This window comes from Phalacrocorax carbo, chromosome 1, assembly GCF_963921805.1.
Source record: "Phalacrocorax carbo chromosome 1, bPhaCar2.1, whole genome shotgun sequence".
NCBI lineage: Eukaryota > Metazoa > Chordata > Aves > Suliformes > Phalacrocoracidae > Phalacrocorax > Phalacrocorax carbo.
Genome location: NC_087513.1, coordinates 7,260,123 through 7,286,159, shown reverse-complemented (window position 1 = coordinate 7,286,159; position 26,037 = coordinate 7,260,123). Strand labels below are relative to the sequence as shown.

General features: G+C 41.5%; 1 protein-coding gene across 3 annotated transcripts; it reads right to left on the bottom strand.

Annotated features, from left to right (window-relative positions):
- Positions 1-495: 495 nt before the first annotated feature.
- PROSER2 (proline and serine rich 2) lies at positions 496-26,037 on the bottom strand. 3 transcript variants are annotated; one of them, XM_064443160.1, is made up of 4 exons: positions 25,918-26,037; positions 16,304-16,519; positions 5,125-5,380; positions 496-4,258 (listed from the first exon to the last, which is right to left on the bottom strand). In XM_064443160.1, exons 2-4 carry the CDS (start codon positions 16,481-16,483, stop codon positions 3,267-3,269), a joined length of 1,428 nt encoding a protein of 475 aa, XP_064299230.1. In that variant the 5' UTR covers positions 16,484-16,519; positions 25,918-26,037; the 3' UTR covers positions 496-3,266. The 3 variants fall into 3 exon arrangements, with proteins under 3 accessions (XP_064299230.1, XP_064299239.1, XP_064299249.1); XM_064443169.1 differs by having other exon boundaries at positions 5,128-5,380; XM_064443179.1 differs by lacking the exon at positions 16,304-16,519 and having other exon boundaries at positions 25,918-26,001.

Here is a 26,037-nt window from a genome sequence, read left to right as displayed (position 1 = left end):
ACGTGCTCTGAAAGGATGGGTAGGAATATTCTGTAAAGGGGAACTTTGTTCTGTGCAACAGGAAAGATGTTGACCCTCAGCAGAATCATGCTCACTTACGGAAACACAAAGATGATTTACTGTTCTTTCACACATACAATATTCCTCTTGGAAGTCATTTTAATATTGCAAAAACATTGGGAGAGGGGGGCTTCTGCCTATTTCAAACACTCTTAAGGATGAACTTCATTCCTGCAAGGACCCTGGTCACAGTTACTGAAGCCATGCAGTGGGAATACACATCTCTTGACAGAAGACAGACATAATTCTCTTTATTTCTTTTTCTCTCCCTCTTTCACTCACGGTGCGACGGGATTGGGCTCTGGCTCACACACACATCCACAGTTACAAAAAGAAAAGTTATTAAATTGGTATTAGCCATTTTTAAAAGTCACTTCCCTCTTCCAGGAAAGATGCATGCTACTGGGTGACAAAAAAATTCCACCTCCCATCAGCCATTGTTTCATTGGTTTTATCCCAGTTTAATAGATTTCAGATTTGTGCAAGACAGTTACCTCTAACACAAGGGGGAGAGGAAATACTATCACAGCAACATATACACAGAAAACAAGATACACAAAATAGAGCTAAATTTATATACAGGTTATTAGCAGCTAGACTCTTAACTTCATTTAGTACATGGCTTTACTTACTACAGTTTTAGGCACAAAGAAGAATTTACCAGTAGGGTATTTGCTATAATGAAGGGCCACAATGAATACCTCGTTCCAAGTCCTCACTGGGCAGAAATTGGTTTATCTAATGAAGATCTAACTCTCACTTCCCACTGGTTGAGGACACAGCCCTGCACAAAGGATGAAAGAACATGATCCAACTAATTCAGCATACTGCAACTTTATACTTTAGATATTAAACATCTAATGTATTCTTTTTAAAATAGGGTTATGTTACAGAGTTATTGAGTAGGACTGAATTTCAGTGAAACGATTAGTGTTGGGTTTTTTCCCCTCTTTGCTTAGCACGGCCTCTCAGCTGTAAACAACTCAAAGAAGAACTGGCAAGAAATTATTAGATGTGAAGATTGCTTCGTACACACTTCACATTCACAATAAAGAATCTGCTTTAACAGAATTTAAAAGCAAAAAGGTCATGAAACATTTAAATTTACTTAGCAGGTTATGTTAATAAATTACGATGCATCATCCACACGTAGGACTCCGCTGCACAGAAGCAGGTGCTTGGATGTGTTTTATGTGCTTCCTTGTCCTTCTGATTTAGGACTACAGACTCAGAGCCCAGCAAAATAAGTATGTGCTTTATTTGCAGCATACAAGCAGCCTTTTTTGTTTCAGTGGCACTTCTCACATTTGATTATGCACGCGTAAGTGCTTTGCCAGACTGAGAAATGGCCACGTATTTTAATTACTGATTGCTTATGTATAGTATGCCCATCACAATGAGGAACATGATCAGTTACCCAGTGAAAAGGCTGAAAAGAATAACTATAACAGAAGCAGCCAGATACCACATGAACATAATTAAAAGTTTAAGCAGCAAGCCAATAATTTAAAAAAAATACACCAAAGAACCACACACTTTAACTTATGAGGCAGGTCGAGAATGATGCAAAGATTTTTCCTTCATGACAGCTTCATTTACAAGTACAGCTCAACAAGTTTGAAATTCTTTATCACAAGAACTACAAACTTGTTTATCACAGTTATATCAGAGCTCCTTGCTGAAGGGTGTGTCAGTTTCTATTATAGCTGCTCCCCTCCTCTTCCCCAAGGTTCCTTACTCACCTTCTTGGGAAAAAGAGGGGGTTGCTTGAGGCTTTAGAAAGTGCAGAAAAATGGTGAGTTTTTCCCTTTAGGAAAAAAAGCCAAAGCAGGGAGAACTCAAACATGCAGGAATAAGAAATTTAAAGGGTCTGGAGTTTGGCATTTGATTTTAAAATGGCTATTCTAGATGTTTTCAGGTGTACAAAAAGGGAAGGGAGTTTGAATGTGGAAAAGCAGCTTTGCCATCTTAAAAAAATTAATCATACCAACACAAAAATATAGTTTGGGACCATCTTTAAAAGCATGTCTGTTGAACAAAGGCAATACACGCCAACTTGGACCGTTCAGGAGCAACGTACTCCTAACGTACACCTCTCTCCTGTAACTCCACTTAGCCTGCAAGAATTTTGGCTGTAGCTTCTGTTATGCGTTGGCAGGGCAGAATCAAATAAGGCTGTGAACAGAGGATTATTAGGGCTGTCAAACTACGTGAAGATCAGTTTTTAGAAGTAAGAGAACTTAGAACTATTCAGTGTAGTACAGCTATTGTTCAAAAAGTAACAGTTTCTTCACAGGAACCCTAACGTAAAAGACAAGACTTTTGTCATAAGGTTCTCGCATTTGGTACGCAGTTAACTTGTTCCTATGGCTTCTCAGCTATGAGATCGTCACTGGTACAGAGCAGCTGGGGTCACAGATTGTCAGGAGGCTCTTTGGCTCAGTGCGAAAACCGGCGCATGGTGCATACCCTTGAGGCTTGTCTGGTGCCTTTCACTGGACACGTAGGTTGCTAGAGCGTGACCAAGAAGCAGGTGTCTGAGAAGAAAGGCAAGACTTCAAGTGAAGCAGCAGAGCAATGCAGTCACCCACTCAAAGCTTGGGCTGCTCTGTCAAGAAGGTCAAAACAGAAACTGCCCTCTACAGTTTTGAGTTAAGTGGGCACAGAGCAAGGAAGCAGAAGACTCCACAACTGGTAGGGAACAAAGCCAAGCCAGACAGTATAGACAACAAAAAGTCATGGAAGTCTGTCACGCTGGTCAGAAATCTCAGTTTTGACATTATCTTGAGCTCCCACGAGCAGACACACAGAGGTGGGACAGACAGACAGACTTCTCTTTTTGGCTTCAGAAAGAGCAAAAGGAAGATTTGCCATTTGGTTTGCTATGTACAACAATACTGCACTGTACACTTCATTAACAAGATGCTGTCTGCTATAGTCCAGCATTACTTAAACAAAACTCCTCTTAGTCACAAAGAGCAACGGATGAGTATTTCTGTAGGAAGGAGAGGTGAAACCCCCCGCACACGGTGCTGGTCCTTTTGGGATAAACATGAGTGGTCATTCCACAGTATCTAGTACCTCTGTAGCTTGCCTGAAGCAGAGAACTTCCCCTTTCTTCTTCCAGTCTGTTCGATCCCAATCCTGTTGGGACTATTCTAGCACAAAGCCATGCTATGACTTCCCCCAGAATATTCCTGTCAAAATTAAGCAGTATCTTTCAGCAGTCCCAGTTTCCGAAGCGCCTCTCTCCTAGCTTCTTCTGTTGAACCACGGCCAGAGAACTTTACCGTTATCCCTTGGGATCGAAATCCTGAAGGTCTAGGCAGCGAACCTGATCGCCTCCTCATATCCGGGTTTAGACTAGGTTGTTTATAATCATTAAAACTTTTTGCTGCGTCCTGCTGTGTGCCGCTGACCGTGTTAGCGGTGAGAGCTACCTCTGGTTTGATTGTTATGGTTTTGCCCATAGGAAGGAAAGGGCTGGGCTGGCTTTTTAAAATATCATGGATGTTTTGATATCCATTGGGAACAGCGTCTGCCTGTTTAGGCTGCACATCAAGCTGCTGAGTGCTTGGGGCATGGTCCACTTGGTCCTGAGCTGGCTTTCCCTTAACTAGGCCAAGTTTTGTCAAGGCCTCGTATCGTGTTTGCTCAGAGGAGAGATCCCTTAAGGAAGAACTTCTGTTACGTGACAAGAAATCATTTTTCTGCAGCTTCTCCTCGAGTTCAGCTGCCAGAAAAGCTCCTCCATTTATGTTGGCCAGCACCTGAGCTCTCCGCTCCTGGACATTAACTGCTGCTTTTGAAATAGTCTCATTGAATTCTTTGCCACTGACATTGGTTATGTTGATGTTGCTCGGGAACCGGTACAGTTTGGGTGCAGGTGCAGGAGGGTGCTTCGGAGCCACAAAGTGATCACCATTGGCTACTGGGGTTTTCTTCCTGTCTGAATTCCCTTCCTTCAGGGCACTGGGGAAGCGCACCCTGCTCTCCAACTGCTGCTCAGACATCTTCTGGGCCATGATGAGCGGAGTGGGGATAGAGCGAAGCAATTTTGGATGCTGCACTGGAGGAGGGGGCGGAGGAGGAAGCGGAAGCGTCTCAGACATTGATGGTGGTGGTACAGGGGGATGTGGGGGAAGGTCAGCAGGTACGGCAGGCTTAGGGCTCTCTGTTCTCCAGGTGGCATCCAACACTTAAAAGACAAAGCAGCAACAATGTAATTAAGTGGTCACACAGAGCAGAATACAAGGCTTTCTTTCACCTAAGGTTAGCAAGCATCAGTACTCCCTCCCCCAAACTTCCTAACTCAAACGCAACCTGCATTACCAGAAGAAACTATAACTGAACTGCTAGCAATGGCATCTTGTAGGCGACGCTATAGTTCATATCACCATATTTACAATGCGTTCACTAGAAGCCCCTCTTTCTGCATTCATTCACAATCTGCATGTTAGCTTCACTGTGTTTCAATGGCTGCTTTTGTTCTCCAAGAGTTTTGCAATTCTTATTTATTATAACGGCCAGGAGAGCTAGCTGACAAATCCTTTCTCCAAATCTTAAGAGCAAACTCTGCAGGTTGAAGAAAACAACATACCACACAATGTCTCATCATGAACTTACTGATAGGATCATGTGCCTTTCAGTTCCACACAAAGTCACACTACAAACAATCTGTGATCTTAAAACTGTTAGAAGAAGCCTTAAGAGGTCTTAGAGAGAAGCAGAGCGTGAACGCATTGATGAACACCAGCCTGCCTTGCTGCAATGACTCTGCACAATACTCAGTTCTGTTACAACTCAGTCACCAGTTAGGGGACAGATAGCAGTCCAACAACTTAATTATATGCATGACCTCCATGAGGAAAAAAGTTATAGTAGCAGCAAGAATTTCAGAAATCCCAAGTCAAATTAAAGTCACAGTCCTCAGAGCTCCTGATGTGTAACAGATTCATCTTGATGCAGTAAGGAAAGTACAGAATTTCTTTAGCTGCTTCTGTTGAGAACTGGAGTATATCAGGGCTACGTCAAAGGGAAAACCACACTCCCAAGAAATACTACTACCTGGTTCTGCATCTCTGCTAGGAGGGCCTTCGTGGTCGCTACTCTCAGGTGTTGACTGTACTAAGTCGATGATATCTTCTGTCTCTGAATGACTGGACACATTTTCTTCCGTTGACCTTGGAGACTGACAGTGGATGCCACTGTCACGCAGGACCGGCTCCTCCAAGTCATCTTCTAAGGCATCTATGGTTTCCTCAAAGAACATGAGAACATCCTGCTCTTCGTGAGTTAAGTATTTCAGACTCTCATCATCCTATGGGGGAGGGAAGAAAAAAGCCAGAAAGATTAACACCCTACAGATGAGTACAGGTAAGTCCAATGATAGCAAACGCAGCACCCCTTTTCAAAGGCCAAAAGGGGCAGGATGAAACAGGCAGCAGTCACATCAGAAGCATCCCCTGCTTGCTGTTTCATCCCTTCCCAAAGAAGCATTCAGCCACTACAATACAAGGAGGGGATGGGGAAAAGCCAGGAGTTTACAGTGTATTAATTTTGACTGAGGAACAGCAACTGGTATTTCATTCTTTAAATTACCTAACTTCAGTTCAGAGACCATTTGAGTTGGACAGAACAAGTTGCTGAAAGATCATAAAACCAGACTAAAAAACCCAAATGACAAAAAACCTTCCATACCTGTGCCTTTACAAGGGTTAAGATAGCTTCTTTGGGCTCCAAACTGCAGCAAGCTGTATCAGGTGCTGTGTCAGGTTCAAGGACAAGGCTTGGGAGTAGCATGGGAGGAAAGGGGGTGTTCAGGACAGTCCAATAAATGGGTTGATTCCCTTTTTGCTCTAGACCAAAGTGGGACTTGGCTTCTAGAGGCAGAGCCGGAGCTGAAATCTGGCCCTACCACTGCAGTCTCTGAGTTACCCAGAGTTACATGGTAGATTACAAAGAAGTAATAATAAGGGAGAGGGTTTCTAAAGATTTTACCTTTGAGTTTCAGAAAGGAAAAATTTAGAATAAATATTAAGATGTGTTCCCTAGCAATAACGTGCCTTGGGCTATTTTCTGCAGCAGGAGACAATCCTGTAGGCCACAGAAGTGATAAATAGTCACTTGGATTATCCAGTCTTCATCTTCTATGAGTCACTGCTGTTGATTAACTTGGTTAACACAATATCGCTATGAGAAGCTAGGCAGCAATGTACAAACTCTTTACCCTCCACCTACACCCTGGGAAACACTCACTTTTCCAGAAGCTTGGAAATGACAAAGAGTGATTAAGAAAGGCACTACATTTAGACAATGGATACAGGAAAGACATTTCCCAAGAGAGCTGTGTAAGTTCTGCAATGTAACTAAGCATTGTTGAAAAGTGAGGTTTTCCCTTTTCTGGATTGAATTTCTCCCCCACTAGGCCGATACTAGAAACTTTGCCATCAGTAACTCAACAAGAAGACACCAGCAAAGCTACACAAGAAAGTTTCATCTCTTTTTTGCTTCTTCAAGGACATCTGATTGTGCATGCAGGTAACAAGGCTACTTCTCAAAGGAGGATTGGGGGATTTATTTAAATACATAAAGGTATGCAGTGCAGATATAGGTAGAGATGGTCCTGCTAGGGCAGCACAGCTTGCTTCAAACTCACCATGCCTGTTCAGATCATCTTACATTAGGTTAGAATGGAAAGAACTGGTTGCAGCTCTACCCATTAACTCAACTTCTTGTGCAAACAAAGCCTTTATCCCTGTCCCTGGCATTAAAAATAAGACAAGATACCTCTGTAGAAAAGAAATGCCTATAGATTAATAATTATGAAGTGCTGTATTGTACCAAGTAGCAGTTAGTCTCTAAGCACTCAAAACACTACAGATGAAAACTAAATGCTTTAGGGCTCTTTGTTGCCTTCTCCTGTGTGGCCAGTAGAACATTTTCCCTGTAAATAAATGAATGAAATACAGAAGACAGACAGACAAAGTCGGTTTTGACAAAAGGTGCATTCTACACCTACATTTCTACAGATTCAGATCTATTGTCATCAGGGTGATCATGGTTTGACAGCTGGGAGACACGTGCACAGGGGTGGGTACCTGTAACTTAGTCTTACCATCCACAGTGCACTGTCGAAATAAGTAACTTATTCCAGCTTGCAGCAAAACTGCTACAAAAGCTTAAATTTGGATGCCATTTGCAATTGCCTATTTAAAGCACTAACTTCAAAGGCTGACGTATTCCACAGCTTGCACCCACCACATGGCAGAGCTCAGTTTTCAAAGGCCAAGGAAAGTTTTACAGCTGCGCTTGAAAAATGAGAGACAGACAAGCCTTCTTTTTTTCTTAATGGATGTTGCAATCTCCTTCCTTCCCCACCCAAATACTCATACCGCTGCTATGTCTAGTAGGCGAGAGAATGACAGGAAAGGAGCCGTTGTTAGGTAGGGTCCTAGCTGGAGCTGAACCGGACTCCAAGAAGCTTTTGTCGTTGGTGAGCTCATTGCAAGAGCCAGGCTTCCGCCGGCAAAGAAAAAAAAAAGAGGGGGTTGCGTTTAATGTGTTTAAGAGGTTCATGGTGGCAGCAGATCCAGAGCGCAGTATGGCACAGAAATGACCGCACCACGCTTTTGTTCATTTAAAAGAGCAACTGCCCCCACATGAGCTTAACACATTTGATCAAGATCTGAGGAAACCAGCATGTGAACTGAAGCAAGAGACTTTCAGAAGCCCTTCCTTCCATTTTTGTGCTGCAAGAGTGAGCACTTTTCCATGCCAGGTAAGATTTGCAGGGGGACTGGTCAGCAAAGCTCTGCCTGACTTACCATCCCTCATGGATCTTGCTGAAACAAGCAGTTTCGCTTTAGGTGAAGGATCTGGAATGACTAACTATCCCTTTGCAAATACATTTGTAATAAATGGCATACCTAGATTTGGAAGGCCAACCTCATCTCACTTAGCACTTTGATCTCTTTCCTCATGCAGTTTTCCTTCAAGATGACCAATGTCACATTTCCTCTGGGGTGGGGAAGGGGGTGGGTGGGGGAGACAGTAGTTCTAGAGACTAGGCAGCATTATGTCAGGTTACCTTACTGAGATGCAAGGCATCAAGCCTCGCTAGAAACTTCCTCAGGTGAGGCATGTTTCAGTTTGAGAGACAAGGAAATAATCTCATTTTAAACACGCAAGCACAGGAAAATAAACTTACTCAAGCTGGTCAAACCAAAGGAGCTCAGAGATGTAAAGCAAGTAGTGACTTGCTTTACCACTGGTCTGAGAACAGTGGTGTATTATAAAATGCCCACTTGTATTACTTATAGCAAAGCTTTCAGAAAGATGGGAGTGATTTTTTTTGTAGTCAGCTAGTGCCAGTTTTAACTAAGGTTACCAAGTCTATTTGTAATTAGTCCATTTTCCACATATTCCAAGTACTGGAACAGTTCATATTCTTTCTGGGCTGGTTTTCCGGGCCTCCTTTCTCCTTGAAGAATCTGGGTTTTTAACAGTCAAAGCAGAGTCTTTTCAGCTACTTGAGTTATTCCCCTCATACTTTCCACTAACTCCCTACTCTTAGTATACAAACACACATCCCAAAACTAAAGCTCACATATACCTGACACCACCAACTTTAAAGCTGCTACCAAAAGCCAGGCCAAATTTGAAACTTTAAAATTGTGCTTCAGCTGAGTATTAAAAACGCTGCCTGGACAGAAGTAGTCTGGGATGCAAACAGCTGAAATAGCTCTGTATGCTCAGCTGGCATTAATATTTTAGATCCCTGTACAGCCAAATATTTCCTGCTTATGCCAAACAGGAAAGAGTCTGTTATGACTGTCCTTGGTGTAAAAGAGGAAAAAAGAAACAAGGAAAAAAGAGAAATAACAGAATCTGTTTCATGGAAAAGATCCCTTTCCTACCTGCCCAAAACAGTGACTTAAGGCCTACAATTTTTCACATGCAGCTGAAGAAATTCTTAACATCACATCCAGATGTAGAATCCTAAGACCAGCACAGCTTTGACGGAAACAGAACAGCAGGGGAAATCTCAATACATCTGCAGTGTTTTTTTAAAAAAGGTTTCTCCTGAAAACTGCTGGAGAACCAAACAGTACTGCCCGTGCCAGTTACACTTCAATCAGCAAAATACCAGGAGAACACCAGATTCAACTGATTCATCACCAATCACTTGACAGTGCCAAAGAATTAATAGGCACAGATCCACAGAAGAGAAGTGACTGGATGCTTAAGAACAACCATGAAGGGAGCAAAGTATTCTAATATGTAGTAAGAAGAGACCGATGTAGCACCACTTAGGCCTCAGCCTAACAACAAGGCAGGCAGTTCTTCTTGTAAAAAGAAAGGAAGGAGAGAGCCCTGCATGCAGGAACACTATCAGAACAGGTACAAAAGCTTCAGCACAGAAGAAAAAAGCAAGTACCTATGATTTATTTACAGAAAGGGAAACAGAATGGATCATACTGGGCATTGCTTAAGTTGGAAGCAAGTGAATTACAGATAAGAACAAGAACTACCACACAGTCCAAGAAGTCCATTTAGCTCGGTAGCCTTCAGCCACCAGTAATGCACAGCACAGGGGAATGGGGCTGGGGGGAAGAGTGCTGTTGTAGATTGGATGGATTTATATTCTCTTCCCTACATCCTTCCAGTTTCCAGCAACACAATGCTTAAGGACTTCCCAGTTGCATCTGCATCTGTGTACTTAATAGCCCTTAATGAGCTCTTCTAGCAAGAATTCATCTTATTGTTTAAGCCTATTTAAATGGCTGGCATTCACAGCATTCTGTGGCAATGAGTTCCATAGTTTAATTGTGTGCTGTGTCAAAAAGTACTTCCTTTACAACCCACTATCTGATGATTTTGATAATACTATTTCATTTGGTAAAGGAGATTATAATATTGAATGTTGTCTTCAGTTTATTAACATAATTGTACCTGTGTGTTTCATAATAGTTAGCAAAGCATATAATCAATAGGTCATATGTGAGGAAACAAATGATTTAGCAGTATTTTAAAAAAAACTAGATGAACTGAAGTTATAAACTGATTACATTACTTCTAACCTACTTTTAAAAAACGCAAGCTAAAGCAATGCAAGATCTACGTAAACTCTAAAGACATCTCTCTGGCTCTCAAAGTTGGGCTGATCAGCTTATGATGTCTTCTTCCCTTTAATTTCTATTTTAGAACACATTGATAAGGTTTGGGAGAAGGTTCAGGCAAAAGTTTTTACAAATATCAAGTAATTTCACACCAGCCTCATTTCTCACAAGAGGGTTACTGAGTTGGCCAACAAGTATAAGCATGAGATGTCACATACACCTTAATTTGAAGGCTTTATGGCACGGCCCCCCCAAAATTACACTCATAGATGAATAAAAAATTATGCCTAGACAAAGTTACTGCAAGGTGCCTTTGTAACTGGGGATCAGGGGAGAGACTGTTATTTTTGAGAAGTAGCATGATAATTGTATATGAAACACAGTAAGTCCTAAGCAGATTTATCCCTACACCTCTAAACTTTTGATACTTCACTAACAACAGCAGACAATTAACTTAGTATTTCTTAATCCCCTTACACTGGAAGATGTTGCTCCAAGAACTAGGTAGGACAGAATGAGACCTTCATGAGCCATACAGGTGTGCTAGTAGTCCATACAACGAAATTCAGTTGTAAAGCCACATGAATAGAGTGATGAACAATGTCTAAGTGGCAATACAAGACAGCAGGAGTGGCAGGTCAGTTTAAGCACTGTAAAGAGGAAAGAGGGTGCTGGCGTTCAGGCATGCGAATGTCCTTCTGGGATACATTAACCAGGGTGATGAAATAACAGGACATCTCCATTTGGAACACAGGGTTCAGATTCAGTCGCTGAACTTTGGAAAGGATGCAGCCAAGCTGGACAGGGTCCAGAACAAAGCAAGGAATACTGAGAGTTTAGCTACACTGGAAGGCTGGAAGAACGAAGCATGTTACGTTTTAAAACGGGGAAGAATGCATGGTAGGCAGGCACAGCCCTGGATGTATTTTAATACATAAAATGTTGGCCACTATGTGCACTGAAGGTGAGACAAGTTAGAATTGGCATTCATATCACAGAAACACCAAGTATTCCTTGAAAAGGAAAGTAGTGGAGAACTCTTTGGAAGTTCAGGAATGCCTGTCAGCAAGGGTTACAGAGCAGAGCTGCCCACCTGCTGGAATAATCTATCTACCACATCCCACTTTGAAGCAGAATGATGCAGTTTATAGATCCTGAAAGCAATTTGCACTCTGTGCACATTCTCACTAGCACATTTTACAGCAAGGTCATTCCTTGCTAGGAGTCAGACTCTTTACCTTAGTTCTACACTCATGGTCCAAAGCAAGCAGTCTTCAAGCCCCTCTTCCTCTCTACTCCTTGCCCTGCTGGTAGGAACAATGACTTATTTTTCTAAGGCATACTGCTTCCAAGTCGTGTTAGTATCAATCTGAAGTGGGTGAAGCATACAGTTTTCTCCATAACCTGTAAGAAATGGCTTCCATCTGCCCAGAGGCAGCTGTATCCATAGAAAATATCAAACATTCAAACATTCTTTTAATTTTTTTTTTGTGTATTGTCCAAGTACTTTGCTAAATAACGTCGTGAAAGACCTTGTAGTAGAGTAAAGCCTGCAGAATATCAGTATCAAGGGGGTAAAAACCCCACATTAATTTTATGAAAGGAGTCCTTCTCAGGACTTTCCCTTGAAAGTACCTGAAGTGCAGCTCAGCATCGCAAGACTCCACACACTCAAATTGTGACGAAAAGGTTGCAGTGGGCTAACAGACACACGATCTGTCCTCTTCCAGTAACTCCTAAAACCACGCTGGAACGCCAGGACCTCTGCAGAGAGGCTGGGGCAAGGAGACAGTAACACAGTGCGCTTAGAAAACCAGGTCTGTTGCATTTGAGTTATCTGTACTGATCCAAAAACAGTAAAAGGTCATACCACTGATCTTTAGGCTCCAGAGACATCATAACTACAAAATAACCAGGTCAACCCTGAGTTAAACGCCAGGCTCAGACTACTCACAAGATACTTGCTCTTCTCTGTCTATGTAACCAGCATTCAAAATGTTACCTGTACTACATACAAGGTGTCTGGCAATGACATCTTAAGTGACTGGGTATAAAGTCCTCTTAGAGCCACAGAAGAAGCTCATTTGAAGAAATTACAAATGGAATAAGCAAGACATCATTTTAGAATCATGGCCATCTGCCAGTCTAAGCCACTTGATTAGAGATCAAAAGAAATAGTCACTTGACCAAATTCTGGAGGTCACCACTGTGCCAAGAGGAGGGGTGATCTGTGGCATTAACTGAAAACTTGTCTGAACCAAAGGCAAAAATAAAATTAAAAAACCCCACAGCATGATCCACTGGAAGTAACAAGAAACTCACTACCCCTCAAGCCTATCACTCAGTAAGACATGTTCAATACAGAAGGTATAGTACTGAACTCGTATCAATGGATCAAAGGCACTGACACAGCTTATTACTTGTGCAGTTCCACACACCTCACTAAGTACAACCAGCACCTTCTGGTATGATTTTCACAGGTGATACTATTGTCCTAACATGTTATTCACACCTAGAAACTAACGCAATTACTCATGGCTGAGAATAGATACACAGTACAATTACCAGAGTGAAGCACTGAAAAAGGATTGGCTTTCGGAAGTCAGTCTGTGCCTCTTCAGTCAATGGAATAAGACAAATTGCTTCAAAAAAAAAAAAAGCTAAGACCCAGTTTTATCTCCAAATTAAGTGTCATTAAATTACTGCAAGCCTATTTCACTGCCAGTTAATTCCTACACCACATATCAGGGAGTGTCATTTGAGAACGGGTTTTGGAAGTCAGAATTGCCAAGCAGAACAGAGTATTTCTGTTTACCCTCCCCCTTGGATAGTGCAACTGATTCCATGTATCGAGAAGGTACGCTTATCCATACATGCACTTGGCAAAAGGATGAGACACCACCTTCATTAAAAAGAAACCAGAATATATATGCAAATTCATGTCCTCATATATAAGAAATTTTATGTTAGTGTGAGATTAAAATCCTAAAGCAAGCATTCCTTCTATCTAAATGTATACTCTTGTACTTGTCTTCAGCTGCTGTGATAAATTTGGCAGCATAAATCCAGACCCGAACATCTATCTTCTATATGGAAAATCCTATTGCAATCAAGATAGGACATCAGCACCTTGCTTTCCATTAGAAAAAAAAAAAAAATTGGCTTTAATGACTGCAATTGTCAAAGATTAACTAAAAGCACCATTGGGTGGGTAAGAAGCTGAAAAATCTGGCAAAATTAAACAGAACTGACAACAGCTGACTGGTAAGAATCATACACACAGAATTTTAAGACCTTTATGGCACATGGCAATTCATGTCCATCTCCTCATCATTCCTAAACCAATAACCAGTTCTACAGCAAGTAATGCCAGTGCAGACACACAGTACACAGGAACAGCTAACAGTCAGCCAAACCAGCTCTAAGCAGTCAGTGTAGGCTAAAGCCGGTCCAAGTATCTGTGTCTATTATCACATCCCTAGGTTTGTTTGAATTCCACAGATCCAATACAAAGGTTACATTTAGTGACTAACGTAGTTTGACACAGAGAACCTTAAGAGAGTCTTATTTTTGTAATCAAGTAGGAAGAAAGCTGCAGCAGTACAGGCCTGTCATAAAAACCACTGCTACACTTCATTCCTTTGCAAGGCCATTAAAAAAAAATTCTAAGTCAACCCTGACCTCCCTTGTTGCATCTCTAGGTGAACAGACCCAGAAGAGTGATAACTGAAGAGGCAGGCAAGTCTGTAGCTGCTTCTGTTTCAGGGTTATAAAGGTCCTGTGTGCCTGAAAATCTGCACCTTCCTTTCTCAGAATTGGTCTAATAAGAAATTATTTGTCTACAAAAGTTATCTATCCCCTCCTTCTCATTAGGCCATCAAAGCTTCTGCATCTTCTGAACTTTGGTAACAAAACTACTGAAGCAAGAAGTTAGGGTCTCTAGGAGCATGTTCCAGCAACTAGCTTCTCCTCTTACAAATCCCCTGACCTGCTTAGTGGACTGTAAAAATCATGCTTTTAATACACAGTTACACAAGCATGTATAAAAAGAAATATTTGAAGAATATTGCTCTTTATCCTGAGGATTTCTAAAGCCTGTTTCAGTGCTGAACAGACAAACGTATCAGCCAGTGGAGCAATACTGTTTTCTTACATCTGATCACAAAGCAGAAAGATCTGAGGAGCGCTGAAGACTTGAGTCATATTTACTCAATCACAATTGGCCAAATTTCTTTCATATTCAGTTCACCACAGACCCCTTCTCAAACTCAGAAACTGAAATTATGCTTTTATTGAAAAGAGTTTCCATTCCCCAACCTGTAATTCCATGCATGCTACTTGTCAGCGGTATCGGACATGCCACCTACTATACTGCCAGAACAGTCATGGAAGGGGATCTGTGGCACCAGAATGAACTTGTCAGCAGATGTTTCACTTTCTTCATGCACAAGCTCAAACAAGACAAACTCAAGGCTTTGGGAACTTCTTTTGCTGATGCATAGGTCTGATGGGAATTGCCTAAACCTGCTGGCAGCTTTTACTCCATCTATAAATTACTGCATTACAGAGTAGGAAGGGATTCCAATTCTAGCTGATGCATCATCATATGGGTTATCACATGGTAAGATCTAGTTAGACCAAGGGAATCTGTGTCATTTTCTGACACAGCAGACTCAAGGTGAGACTCTACAAATGTACTGATTTATACATAGCCTTGTTATTCAATACCGATTTTTTTCGAATGACCAGTCTCATGCCTGCTACCACAGGTCAGAATAAAACCTGTGGAAACATGATTGGCTACTAGTCTGATAACCTGGAAAGCTAGAGTCAGAGTAATGCATAAAATTAAGTTGTAATTCTGCATAAAATTAAGTTGCAGTTCTTTAACAAAGTGCAAGTCCCACTGTATTTCTCTAAGATCCAATCAGTTTTCATATTGTAATAAACAACATACTCTGAATACCTGAGTCCAGATGGTGTACTTGGCTACTCTCTCGACCTCCCCCACCCTGACCCTTCACAACTTTGTTCTAGAGCAGATCAGAAACAGCTGAGGGGCTAAATTTAGTAATACTTGTTTTGTGTTTTAACTAACAACACAAGCTGCCTTAAGGATATGGCAAAATATTAACTGAGTTGTATTTTTGTTAGAAATAACCAAGAAGGAACATCTCTAGGATCACCTCCGTTGCCAAAAAGCTCACAAAGTAGCACACAACACTGAGCATTTCTGAAGTATATAGATAAATACAGGTATCGACTTGCCAACTTATTTTCATCACTTACTCTTTCACAGCAACAAACTACTCCACTAAAAGAAAGCTAGCAGGGAGGGTAGAGGGGTAGATGCAGAAAGCCTAATTCCATGTTTAAGGCAAGGCATATTTAGATTCCCATTTTGGTAAAGCATGTTTACGGGAGTGCTCTTTCCTGTATTTAAACTGGATGCTTTTCAAATGGTTGTGATGATTAAAAAAATGTGCAGGGAACCATACCTGCTTTCTAGGCTTAGCCTGTCAGCACAAACAGTACTGTTGAGTTCATCTCCTGAATCATCCTGCTAATTGGAAAAACGCAGAAGTACATCCTACTCCTTCAATTACTCACATGCTATTTAAATGGTCACACACTCATATTCACTAATGTGCAGAAGACTTTGTTTATGGTGATGTATTTGCTACTCACCTAATTATATGAAGGTGGAATAAACCAAGACCTTCATTCAGAAGTGTGAACAAGGAGCTTAAACAAGAAACAGCTTATAGAACCAAAGGAACTATCCTTAAGTTCCTTTACAAGCTACTTAAGAAAGCAAAGGCAGAGATGTGCACCAAACTGTGCGCCACATACGGGTAGCTGCACCAAGCTGCCCAGCACCACGGGCGCTCCTCACTGCCATTCCTAGCTCTGTGGGACAACCAGACCAGAATAACAAGCTGTTGTACCAGATCAGAGTAGTTATTTCTGGCCTTTCAATTTCTTAACAACCAAGATCACAAGCAACCATTTAGGACTAGAAATGGCAAAAAAATCAACGCTTAATTAAAAAAGTCCTGTGATGTGAACAAAGCTATTAATGTAACTTGTATCACTAAGCATAAGGCTCATTAAACACTTACCAAGGCAAGATTTCTGCACCTAGCTTGGCTGCCATGATTTTCCACGCTGCCACTCTTTTCCATGCTCCCAAGTGCATGCTTTGGAGACGTTTCAGATGCCATTTCAGGAGAAGCCAAGAGAAGATTTCTAGGCATCACACCCTCTTGACTTATTGATCCTGATGCAGCATAGAATGCCATCAGCGTATTACGTAGGGCTGCTAGCTTTATTCATGTCTGAAAAGAGAGAACATGTTATATTTAAATCTGTTTTTTTTGAAAAAAAAAAAGCATCAAAAGGAGTGGAAAAAAATAGCAAAAAGATCCCACACAAGTTAATAACAGGCATATCTTTATGCTCTAGAACTCATCTACCACCTGTGGGCACCTTTTAAAAAAGTTAGCCTTATTCTAAAAGGTACCTTTAAAAATCCAGCATAGCGAGCTTCTGTACGCCATCTCGTGTGCTTCCAAACCAGATGCCTACATTTACAAGCATGGACCCTGCATATATACCTGCCCTACAGATTCAGTTTGTGTTTTCTATTATGCTACATCATTAACAGTAATAAAATCCAGTCGGCTGAGACACCAACTGATCCAGTTCAAATATCTTTCTCTTTTTTGAGGTTTTAGACAAGAATTCTATTTATTGGATCACATGAGGGAAACAGAATCCTGCTGCAGTTAACTCGTGTGTTACTGAAGCAGCTCTATGCCAACTACTTCTGGTGAAAAATCCGTAAACAGAACTTAACGCCATTTTTGCACCATTGTGGAACATAGCAAAATTGCTTTCTAAAGCTTACAGAGCTTTTATTTCACTCAGCCATGAAGAAACAGTGCTTGTACGCTTGCAAGATGCTTACTGGAACAGACATATGCACCGGCACTTACTGGAGCAAGAGGCCCCAGTTTTTTTAAGCTATCCTAGTGCTCAGTTCTGTAATACTTCTCTGAATTATCATCTCCCAAAACACTCTGGCAGAATTTCTTCCTTCATTCTCAAAGTACCAAAAGTCATCCTTTTCCACTACAGCACAAACAGGGGGAAGGCAAAATGTAGAACAGCTCATCTCTCTCTCTCCAATATGTTAAAACATCCTTTGCACCAGAAATTGCTGCTGTCTTTACCAAGCCTTTCACCTACCCTGCCTGTGACCAGCAAACCGCAGTTACACATTCCTCAAAACAGTTGGTTCTGAGAGACCACGTTATATGCAACCAGCTGGGAACCAGATATCATTACCCTGACATGGCACAAATGAAATGACATGGTCCTGCTTCCCAAGTGCTTCTCCCTTTGTTATGGTTTGAGAGGTGACATGAGAAGCAAAGTCAAGTCTGCATTTCCAATTCAATTGGATTACTTCTTCCTCCCTACCCCTGTCAGCTGAGGGCTGAGAAACCAGAGCCTCCTGGTAAGCTGATTAGTGTTTCATAGCAGTGAGATAACATCTGCCAATACTGAGCAACAATTCCATCCCGCTGAACATTTCCTCCCGGGAGAGGGCTATGACATTACCAGAGGTACATACGAACACTCCCTCATCTGTACCATAGCACCAACATGTGTCCTGCGGGAAGGCTCCCACACAATGTAGCTAGGCTGCAGTCCAGCAAGTCTTGGAAGCACAAGCCACATAAACAGAGTACTGGATTGCCACAATAAAACCATCTGATAGCCTTTCTGATGAACATTAGGTCTAATGATTAACATTAAACCTTGCTTTTACATAAAAAGAACCTCTTCCTTTCTTCTATAACAACATTAGCTATAAATAGATACAGTGCACCTCAGGATAATGGTCTTTAAACGATGCCAGAGATAGAAACATGCTCTTGGTCCTGGTTTTCAGATTCACAAGACCAGCACAGGAGAGCACCCCAGCAGCTGCTGTACCTCTGATTGCCACATACCCAGGCTCCAGCCAAACACCGGTGCTGCAGAAAGCTAAACCAGAAAAGAGCAGCTTGAGTCTAGAACATATCCTGCAACAGCAGCTCCATCTACAACAAACCCCATGGCACTGAATACCCACACACAAACACACACACAAGTAAATATGTATCATTTTTAGAAAACAACTTTATCAGTGAAAAATCTTTACTCCTCTGAAATGCTACACACACAAAAAAAAAAATAAATCATTTGTAGAAGGCAAGACTATCAGAGAAAACCTTGACACCTCTGAAATTCACAGAAAATTCCCACTGACTTCAGATTTCATCCCATGACTTTCAAGGTGATGTTCAGATGGAAAAAGATTATTTTTCTAAGGAGAGACCAGCAAGAGGCGACTATATTCCTACTGACATCCAGCGTAAGGTATTACTTCTCATCAGCACTTTTAAGCTGCAGCATCAATTTCTATCCTGGTGTCCCCAGTATAAACTGGACATGCCATGTTTGATCAGTCCCTCAGTGATGTACTGTACACAACTACTAGATTTCTAGAGCTATACTCAAAACTGTTTGTGAACATTTTATAGACTACATAAGTGGTCATTGCTCCAGATTACAATAGATAACATAGACAAAACCCACAGTTAAAGACTAAGATATTAATCCAAGTTGTCAAGAAACCAATTAATGGGCCAAAACTTTGAGGGAGAAAAAGGTATTTAAGAATACTGTTCTGCTTTCTCCAACACCAAAACCTTAGCACAACCAGGTCTAAGCTTCCTAGTGCACTATATGTGTCCAGGAGAGCAGGAACACCCAGATTCAGTAGCAATAAACATTAAAGCCACAAGTTCTAAATAACAACAAATAACTCTGCTTCCAGCAAGCTCCTATTACTCATTTTGGAGCTCAAGCTCAGATGTTTCACAAAGCTCCTGAACAATGAATGAATGCAGTGACTGTGACTGGTTAAGAGAGCCACCCACACAAGATCAAGTAGCAAGTGTTACAGCACTGGTTCTGCTTTTGTGTTGTAACCTGTGGCTTCTTTGGAGGTTTTGCTCATTTCAGAAAAGCTCAGGAGCTGTGCAATAGCCTGTGAGCCTGCAGAAAAGGGGTGGGGGGGAAGATATTTTTCCCTTCTATCTTTCACATCATCTTTAACACTTCAAGGGTACATGCCAATAAGATTATAACCCGTTCATATACATTATTTCTTCTCCCATTTGCTGTGTTCTTTATACTTCAAGGGAGAAACTCCTACACATTTGTATAGTGCCTAGTACAGCTACAGCTGATGTGAGGTCCCCCAGCACTGCTGCAATACATACAGCATGCTTTACGAATTCCCCTCCTAACCATGGCTAACAGAAGTCCCTTCACCCTTTTTTATGTCCCACTCTATTAAGTGAGAGACTTTGTGGATTTAAAAGAGAACTAGTCAAGAATCTAGAATCTAATGAATTTCAAGGCCCCCCCCTGCCTGTTTCTGTAGGATTGCCTGGGTAACAAGCAAAGGTTCTAAAATAAGGTAACCATCCTCAGAGAGAACAAGAACAGCAGGACAACAGGCGGCTGTTCCTTCTGACCTTCAGAGATGCATTAAATATGAAATCTGCTCACAGCAGGATTTGTCACTTGGTCTATTCAATGCATTGTAGTGGAGGGTTTTTTTTGCTTGGTTTAAGATATGCGTGCCTATACCATTAGGGATTAATAAAAGAAATCAGACCACGATACCAGACTGCAGAAGTATGACAAGCACAGTACCATTTGGAGAGAAGATCCCAAATATTAACCCAAAAAGGCATCTTTAGCCATACCTTGTGATTCTATCAGCTGAAACAATTGCTTTTTGACTACACTAGAGCTAGCCTTCATGAGGTATTTAAAACAATACAATTCACATATCATGCATGTTTGCCAGAGGGTAGTAGGAAGAAATTGAAATATTCTAAAGTTAACATTGAATTTTACCTCCAAAGATTTTATTTCGCATTGACAGAGGCACATAATTCAGAGAGACTATATTAAGTTGCCATCAAAGATAAGGTGTGGTCTGTGCTTTTAAAAAGGATATTTTTATAGTTTTGCTGACTCAGATTAATTCTCCACTGAAGTTCATTTACAAGGGACTGTTTCTGTAGCAGCAGGAGATTGAAAAAATTGTTTATTAGTAATTCTGTTTGAAGAACAGCTTAATAGGCAAAAGATCAATCCCACAAAAATGGAAGACATTTAGAGGCTAAAAGTAAACCGCTACCTAAGCCAGCAGCTGAAAGCCAGCAGACAGACAGCATCATCCCATTTACTGCACAGTATATTTAAGGCAAGTAGAGTCGACAATTTTTAGAAAGTTATCATACATTTTTAAAAGGGCACAATATCAGTCTCTCCCTCCCTTCACTATACATACAATTTCTAGAACACTCTTCCCATAAAACATTTTTAAAGCTAGATTTCTAAGCCTAGACTGTACTCTGAGCATCACACACACTTTGTCTGTTCTTAAACAGCTATTTCTCAGTGATACACCTGAAACAGAAGAACTGGCCAGTGAATTTTGAGGTTTGTTTGATCTATCAGCTGTACCCAGACATACCAACACACGCTCAGCTCTGTGCACGCTGTCAGTCATCTTGTACTCCACAATGGTGATTGAGCTTGGAGAGTTTAGCATCTGGAACAAACACACCTGAAAGTACTTTGAGGTCATTTGAAGTTTTACTGTGGGACAGGCTTTATAAAACAGATGGTACAGGGGCAGACTAGAGACCTGTACCTCTATTAGTCTTTGACAGTTAGCCGCAGATGCTGAGGGAAGAGTATGGGAAGCAAGGCAAGCAGAGGGTAGGAATTAATTCAGATTCCTACACATTGTGTTCAGGAGACCACAGGGCTTCCCAAAACAGGCCAGGTATTTGTGTCTAAACCTGATTATTTTTTTCTTGTATTAAGTGGTCCTGCAACATACCTTTGAACCTGCTGTACGAGATCACAGCTAAACAAAACCACCTGGCCTGTGACACGCCTTCACTGAGCTGCTGCTGTTACAAACTCCTCAAAACTAACTGACGCAGTATGATGGACATATCTCCTCCTTACAAAGAGAGCTATGAGCAACTGAATTCTTCTTACCTCCTTCAGTATATGAAACAGAGCAAATCCTCAACCTTTAAAGGTAACCCTTGTGATATACATACAGTAGGATTTATGCTTTCTAGTAGAGGAGTGGACTAGGTGACAGTACTGCCTACAAAGGACAAACCTCACAGGCAAGCTGACTAAAGGTAGGAGTACATGGGATGGCTGAAGAGGTATTGCTTTGAGTGCATAGAAACCCCAGAATGAGACAGTAAATTTGTAAGCTGTTCTTATAGAAAGAGTCAAAACAAAACTGAAGTAACAATCAACAACACTTGATGTTTAAGAAGGAAGATAAACCAAAACTAGCCAACAGAGTTAAATTCTGACTTCTCCATAAGCGTAGATGCTTATGATAATGTGCTAACATATTTTACTATACTATACATTCCTTTTCTGCTCATGAAAAATCCTGTCTGTCCAAAACAGTCATGGCTATTTAATATCCAGTAACCAAGAATTGTTCCTGCCCTTGTTTAGAGAAGGACTGTCACCGTAGAACAGCCAGCCAAATAAAAATGCTGAGCATTAAAAAAAAACAAAACAAAACAAACAAACAAAAAAACCCAACAAAAACCCACCCCCCAGTCTATGACAGTATGGTCCTCTAAACAAAAACTAGGCCAACAGCACCTTTACAGACACTTCCTTGGATATTAATGCTGATAGAGATTTTCAGAATGGGTGTCAACATTGAACACCGTTTACCAAAGTCAGAACTCAAGGTCCTCGCATGGTAGCCTGGCAGCCGAGGACAGACATGCAGCTACAACCAAAGTAATTAGAGTGCTTACAACCATGCAAGACTCCCACAATTCAAGGGAATTTAATGAAAGTAACCCCAGTATTTTGTTTTAAACTTTCTGGTTTCTGTGGTGTATTCATGACAATTCAAACTTTCCTCTACAGGCTGGAGAGCTACAAAACCCGTTAGTTTTAAAATGAAAAACAAAGATTCTCTCAGTCCTCTAAATGTGGAAACTGGAGCCTCAAGAAACACACTGAATGTCATTCATACAACTCGCACTAGAATTTGCAAAAGCTGCCAACAGTGAAATAATTAATCCTGTGTACATAAGTTTTTAAAAGAACTAGATGGGCAAGGAACCAATTCAGTAAAACTTAAATCCAGATGACTTCACTATGATATTTCATCACACGCTTAAACGGTTTGCTGAATTGGATCTCAATTAAATGTAGCAACCACTTAAAAAGAAAGGAAACAATCACAAACCAACGTTTTCATCACCCAAGTAATAATTCAATTACTACACTGAATTCTCTAAATCAGAAACAACACTTAAGGTCACACTTTTGACCACGCTAATCCAAGCCTTAAGATACCAGAAAAAGAGGGTTCAATAACATGCTTCATCCTTAACTGGTCTTTCTGGATTTTCAAGAACAGCCTTTTTTTTTTTTTTTTTGAGACCCTATACTTCAGAAATTTTGTCACCTACTGAAGACAACTAAGCCAACACTAGACAAGAGAACTTTTGCAAAAGCCTAGATCATCATTACCTCATCATCTTCTCTGCAGTGTTTGGGAAATGCTGCTTCTTTTAAAACAGGCAGTGGCATACCACCGCAGGATTTGACGATGCTAAGCACACTGGTCCAGCCTCAGGACAGAATTTATTCAGGAGAAAACTGTGAAGCAGGTTCTCACATGCCTTATCCCTTGCAAGTAAACTCTTCCCAGTTCACTACATCCACAGAAGCTTCAACTGAATCCTGTTGCCTAAAGCAAAGAAGGCCAGTGGCAAACGTTCATATACAATAGAGTGGGTTAAATCACCAGAGAAGGATCCCTGAAGTGCTCGCATTTCCCATGCATTTATGGCAACAGACTCCTTCCCTGCCCCAACTGAAAAGCCAGTGACAAGTAGTTACTTCTCTTTAGATTAACATCTTACCGAAGGATATGATAAGGCTCTCACTGGTACTCTCCAGTTGAGATTTGATGACCAGTATCTGCTCAGTGGGAAAACAACATATGATACCCAGAGCTGTCTAGTCCAGTATTATATGGGACTTTAAACCCATGCAGGTGATGGCTGAAGTCTCCTCGGACTTCAAATATCCTTATGCAAATTTCAGCAGGGAAAGTGTCCAATTCTTTTAAAGTTACTCTTTTTTAGTCTCCCCTGTTAACATCAGGGTGGTGCTATCTACCACAGCCAACACTTTAGAAATATGAAATGTGCACAAACAATTTCAGGCACAGACTCCTCTGTAATTAGTCAACTTCTGCCTTGTTACAGGTATAGCATCACCGGGGTTTAGGGTTTCATTATGTAACTACTGCTACAGTCATAACAAAGGTGAACCAAATCCTGTTTTGCGAAGTATTTAAGATAGTAAGATAATTTTCAGCCTCACAGCTGGATCTTAGGTTGCTTTCCTGTGTTTCTTTTTGTGACTGCTGTGCTGGTATAGGGAGGAGGGCAGAAGACATCTGAAGCACAAAGCAGAGGTGTCTCCTTTAAAAAGCAACTAATTTAATGCACATTTCATTCCTATGCAAGTACATAAAGGTCTGCCTGCCCAAGGCAAACAGAGCTGGAAACAGCACTGGCAAAACAGAGCAGCAAAGCCTTGCCCTGGACTGTCCTTGGTACAGGGATAATCAATAGGCACCCAGTTGAAAAGGACATCGTTAAGCAGTTAGTTACACTGGAAATTAAAATTCCTTGCTTTTATTTTTTAATTAGAAGAAAAAAACAAGGCAGAGGGAGGACTTGGTAACAGTATTTGACACAGCCTGGCTGGCTGGCTGTGAAAGCCACGTTCATATGCTCACTCATTTTCATGCTCCAATATTTTAGAAGGTCAGTCAGTCTGAGACTTGTCAACTGCTCAGGAGTTGTTTCAGTTACTATATCCAACCAGCAAGCCCCTCTGCCAACATTCTTCATTACTATTTCTCTCAGACACATGCAGAAAAGAGGAGCTATGACCAACAGGAGGAGGAGATTTTACTATTGACAAAATAGAGAGATGTAATATAGAAACTTGCAATAAAGAGATGCAATATAGAATCTCCCTCTTCCTTTCCGACATCAGGCATTAGTCATACTTCTAGTCACAAAAACTTCATTTTACTCATTCACATTCCATTATAAAAACCCCAAACAAATCCATTATAAGATAGAAACAGTTGGAATAATCAATTCCATATCAGAGAAATAATTAGTACCCTCATCTCTCGGAGATCCGAGTGAGCAACTTTTTTTTTTTACTGTTTAAACACCAGCTCCCCCCTCATATAGCAGTAATTACTGCAAAGGAAGGGAAAAAAACCACAATTGTTATTCTTTATAGCAGTACCTGTATGAGGAAGTCCATCTGCAATGCTACATTAGTTGAGGATTTATAGAAGAGTCTTAAAATACCTTTTTATTAGCCTAAGCCAAAAATTGCAAAAGCTTTTAAAACTAAGACTTATGCTTTAGGGTTTGTAAAGAAGTTTTTCCTTCTATGCCCTTCATAAAAGGAAGAGGAAAGAATTGTTACTTATAGTTCTAATACTTGTTATAGTTTAAAATCCTTACAAAATTTTTAGAAAGACAACCTCCTCCAAATTTCTGTCCTATTTCATCTGCATGCTTGTTACTGCAGGAATCCTCTCTTGCTACACCCATGCACAGGACCAAGCACAAGAGCTCCACTTCCAGCCACCTCCTCTCAGTGACACGCTAAAACAAAAACTATTCAGGAAACATGCCCTTGAGATCCTGGATTACTGAAAATCCCAAGAGCGTTTTTAGGGCTGCGGTTTCTCTTACACATGCCTCATCCTGGCTACCTAAAAATTACAATCTGAAAAAGCACCAGCCATCTCACACTTACCATCTCTAGATGGAAATTGCACCTGACACAGGGGGAAAAAAAAAAAAAAAAAAAGTATTTTGAACTAGAATCTGCTAGTGTTTAAGCCAAGTTTTTTCCAATGGTAACAGTAAATCGCAGGCAGTCAGAAAATGAGGAAGAATAAGGCAGCTCTTTCCCATCACCCTTAGTAACACCACACATCCGAAGTTTAACAGTGCATGGGTATGAAACGTTTCCTTAGCTTTTTTTTTTTTAAGTTGCCAATTATCACACAGAAATTGTTATTAGGCAGCATATGAAGGGAAAGAAGAAAGCCAAGGAAAAAAAAAAAAGGAAAAATAATCCTAGCACAGCTCAATACTGGGAAACTCCACCTCCCACGGAGCAGAGAAGCACTAACAGTTTTGCTCCCTGCTCCTGGGCGCGCAGGACCGAGCCCGGCACCGACGGCTGCTCCTCGAACGGCGGCAACCGGCGCGAGGGGCGGGGGGGACGGACACACAATTAAAAACCCATTAATGAGTAGTTAGACCAATGTTGAACCACTCCTATGGAGGGCTGACAAACGCGCGGGGCACCCCATGGCTTCTCCCCGAAAGGGCCACTGAGGAAGACGGAGGCAGGGGCAGGCGAGCGGCGGGAGCTCATCGCCTCACACCAGCTGTTCCCCTCGCCGCCAGCCCCCGAGCGCCGGGGACGGGGCGGGAAGCGAAGATCGCCTCAGCCGGAGGACCAGGGAGGCTGCACTCACCGGCTGCGGGGAGCGGTCCGCGCCTCTCCCGGCGAGAGAGCGGAGGGCAGGGCGAGGAGCGGGAGCGAGCCCGGGCGAAAGCGGACAGCAGTGACGGCAGGCAGGTGTCCGGAACGGCGG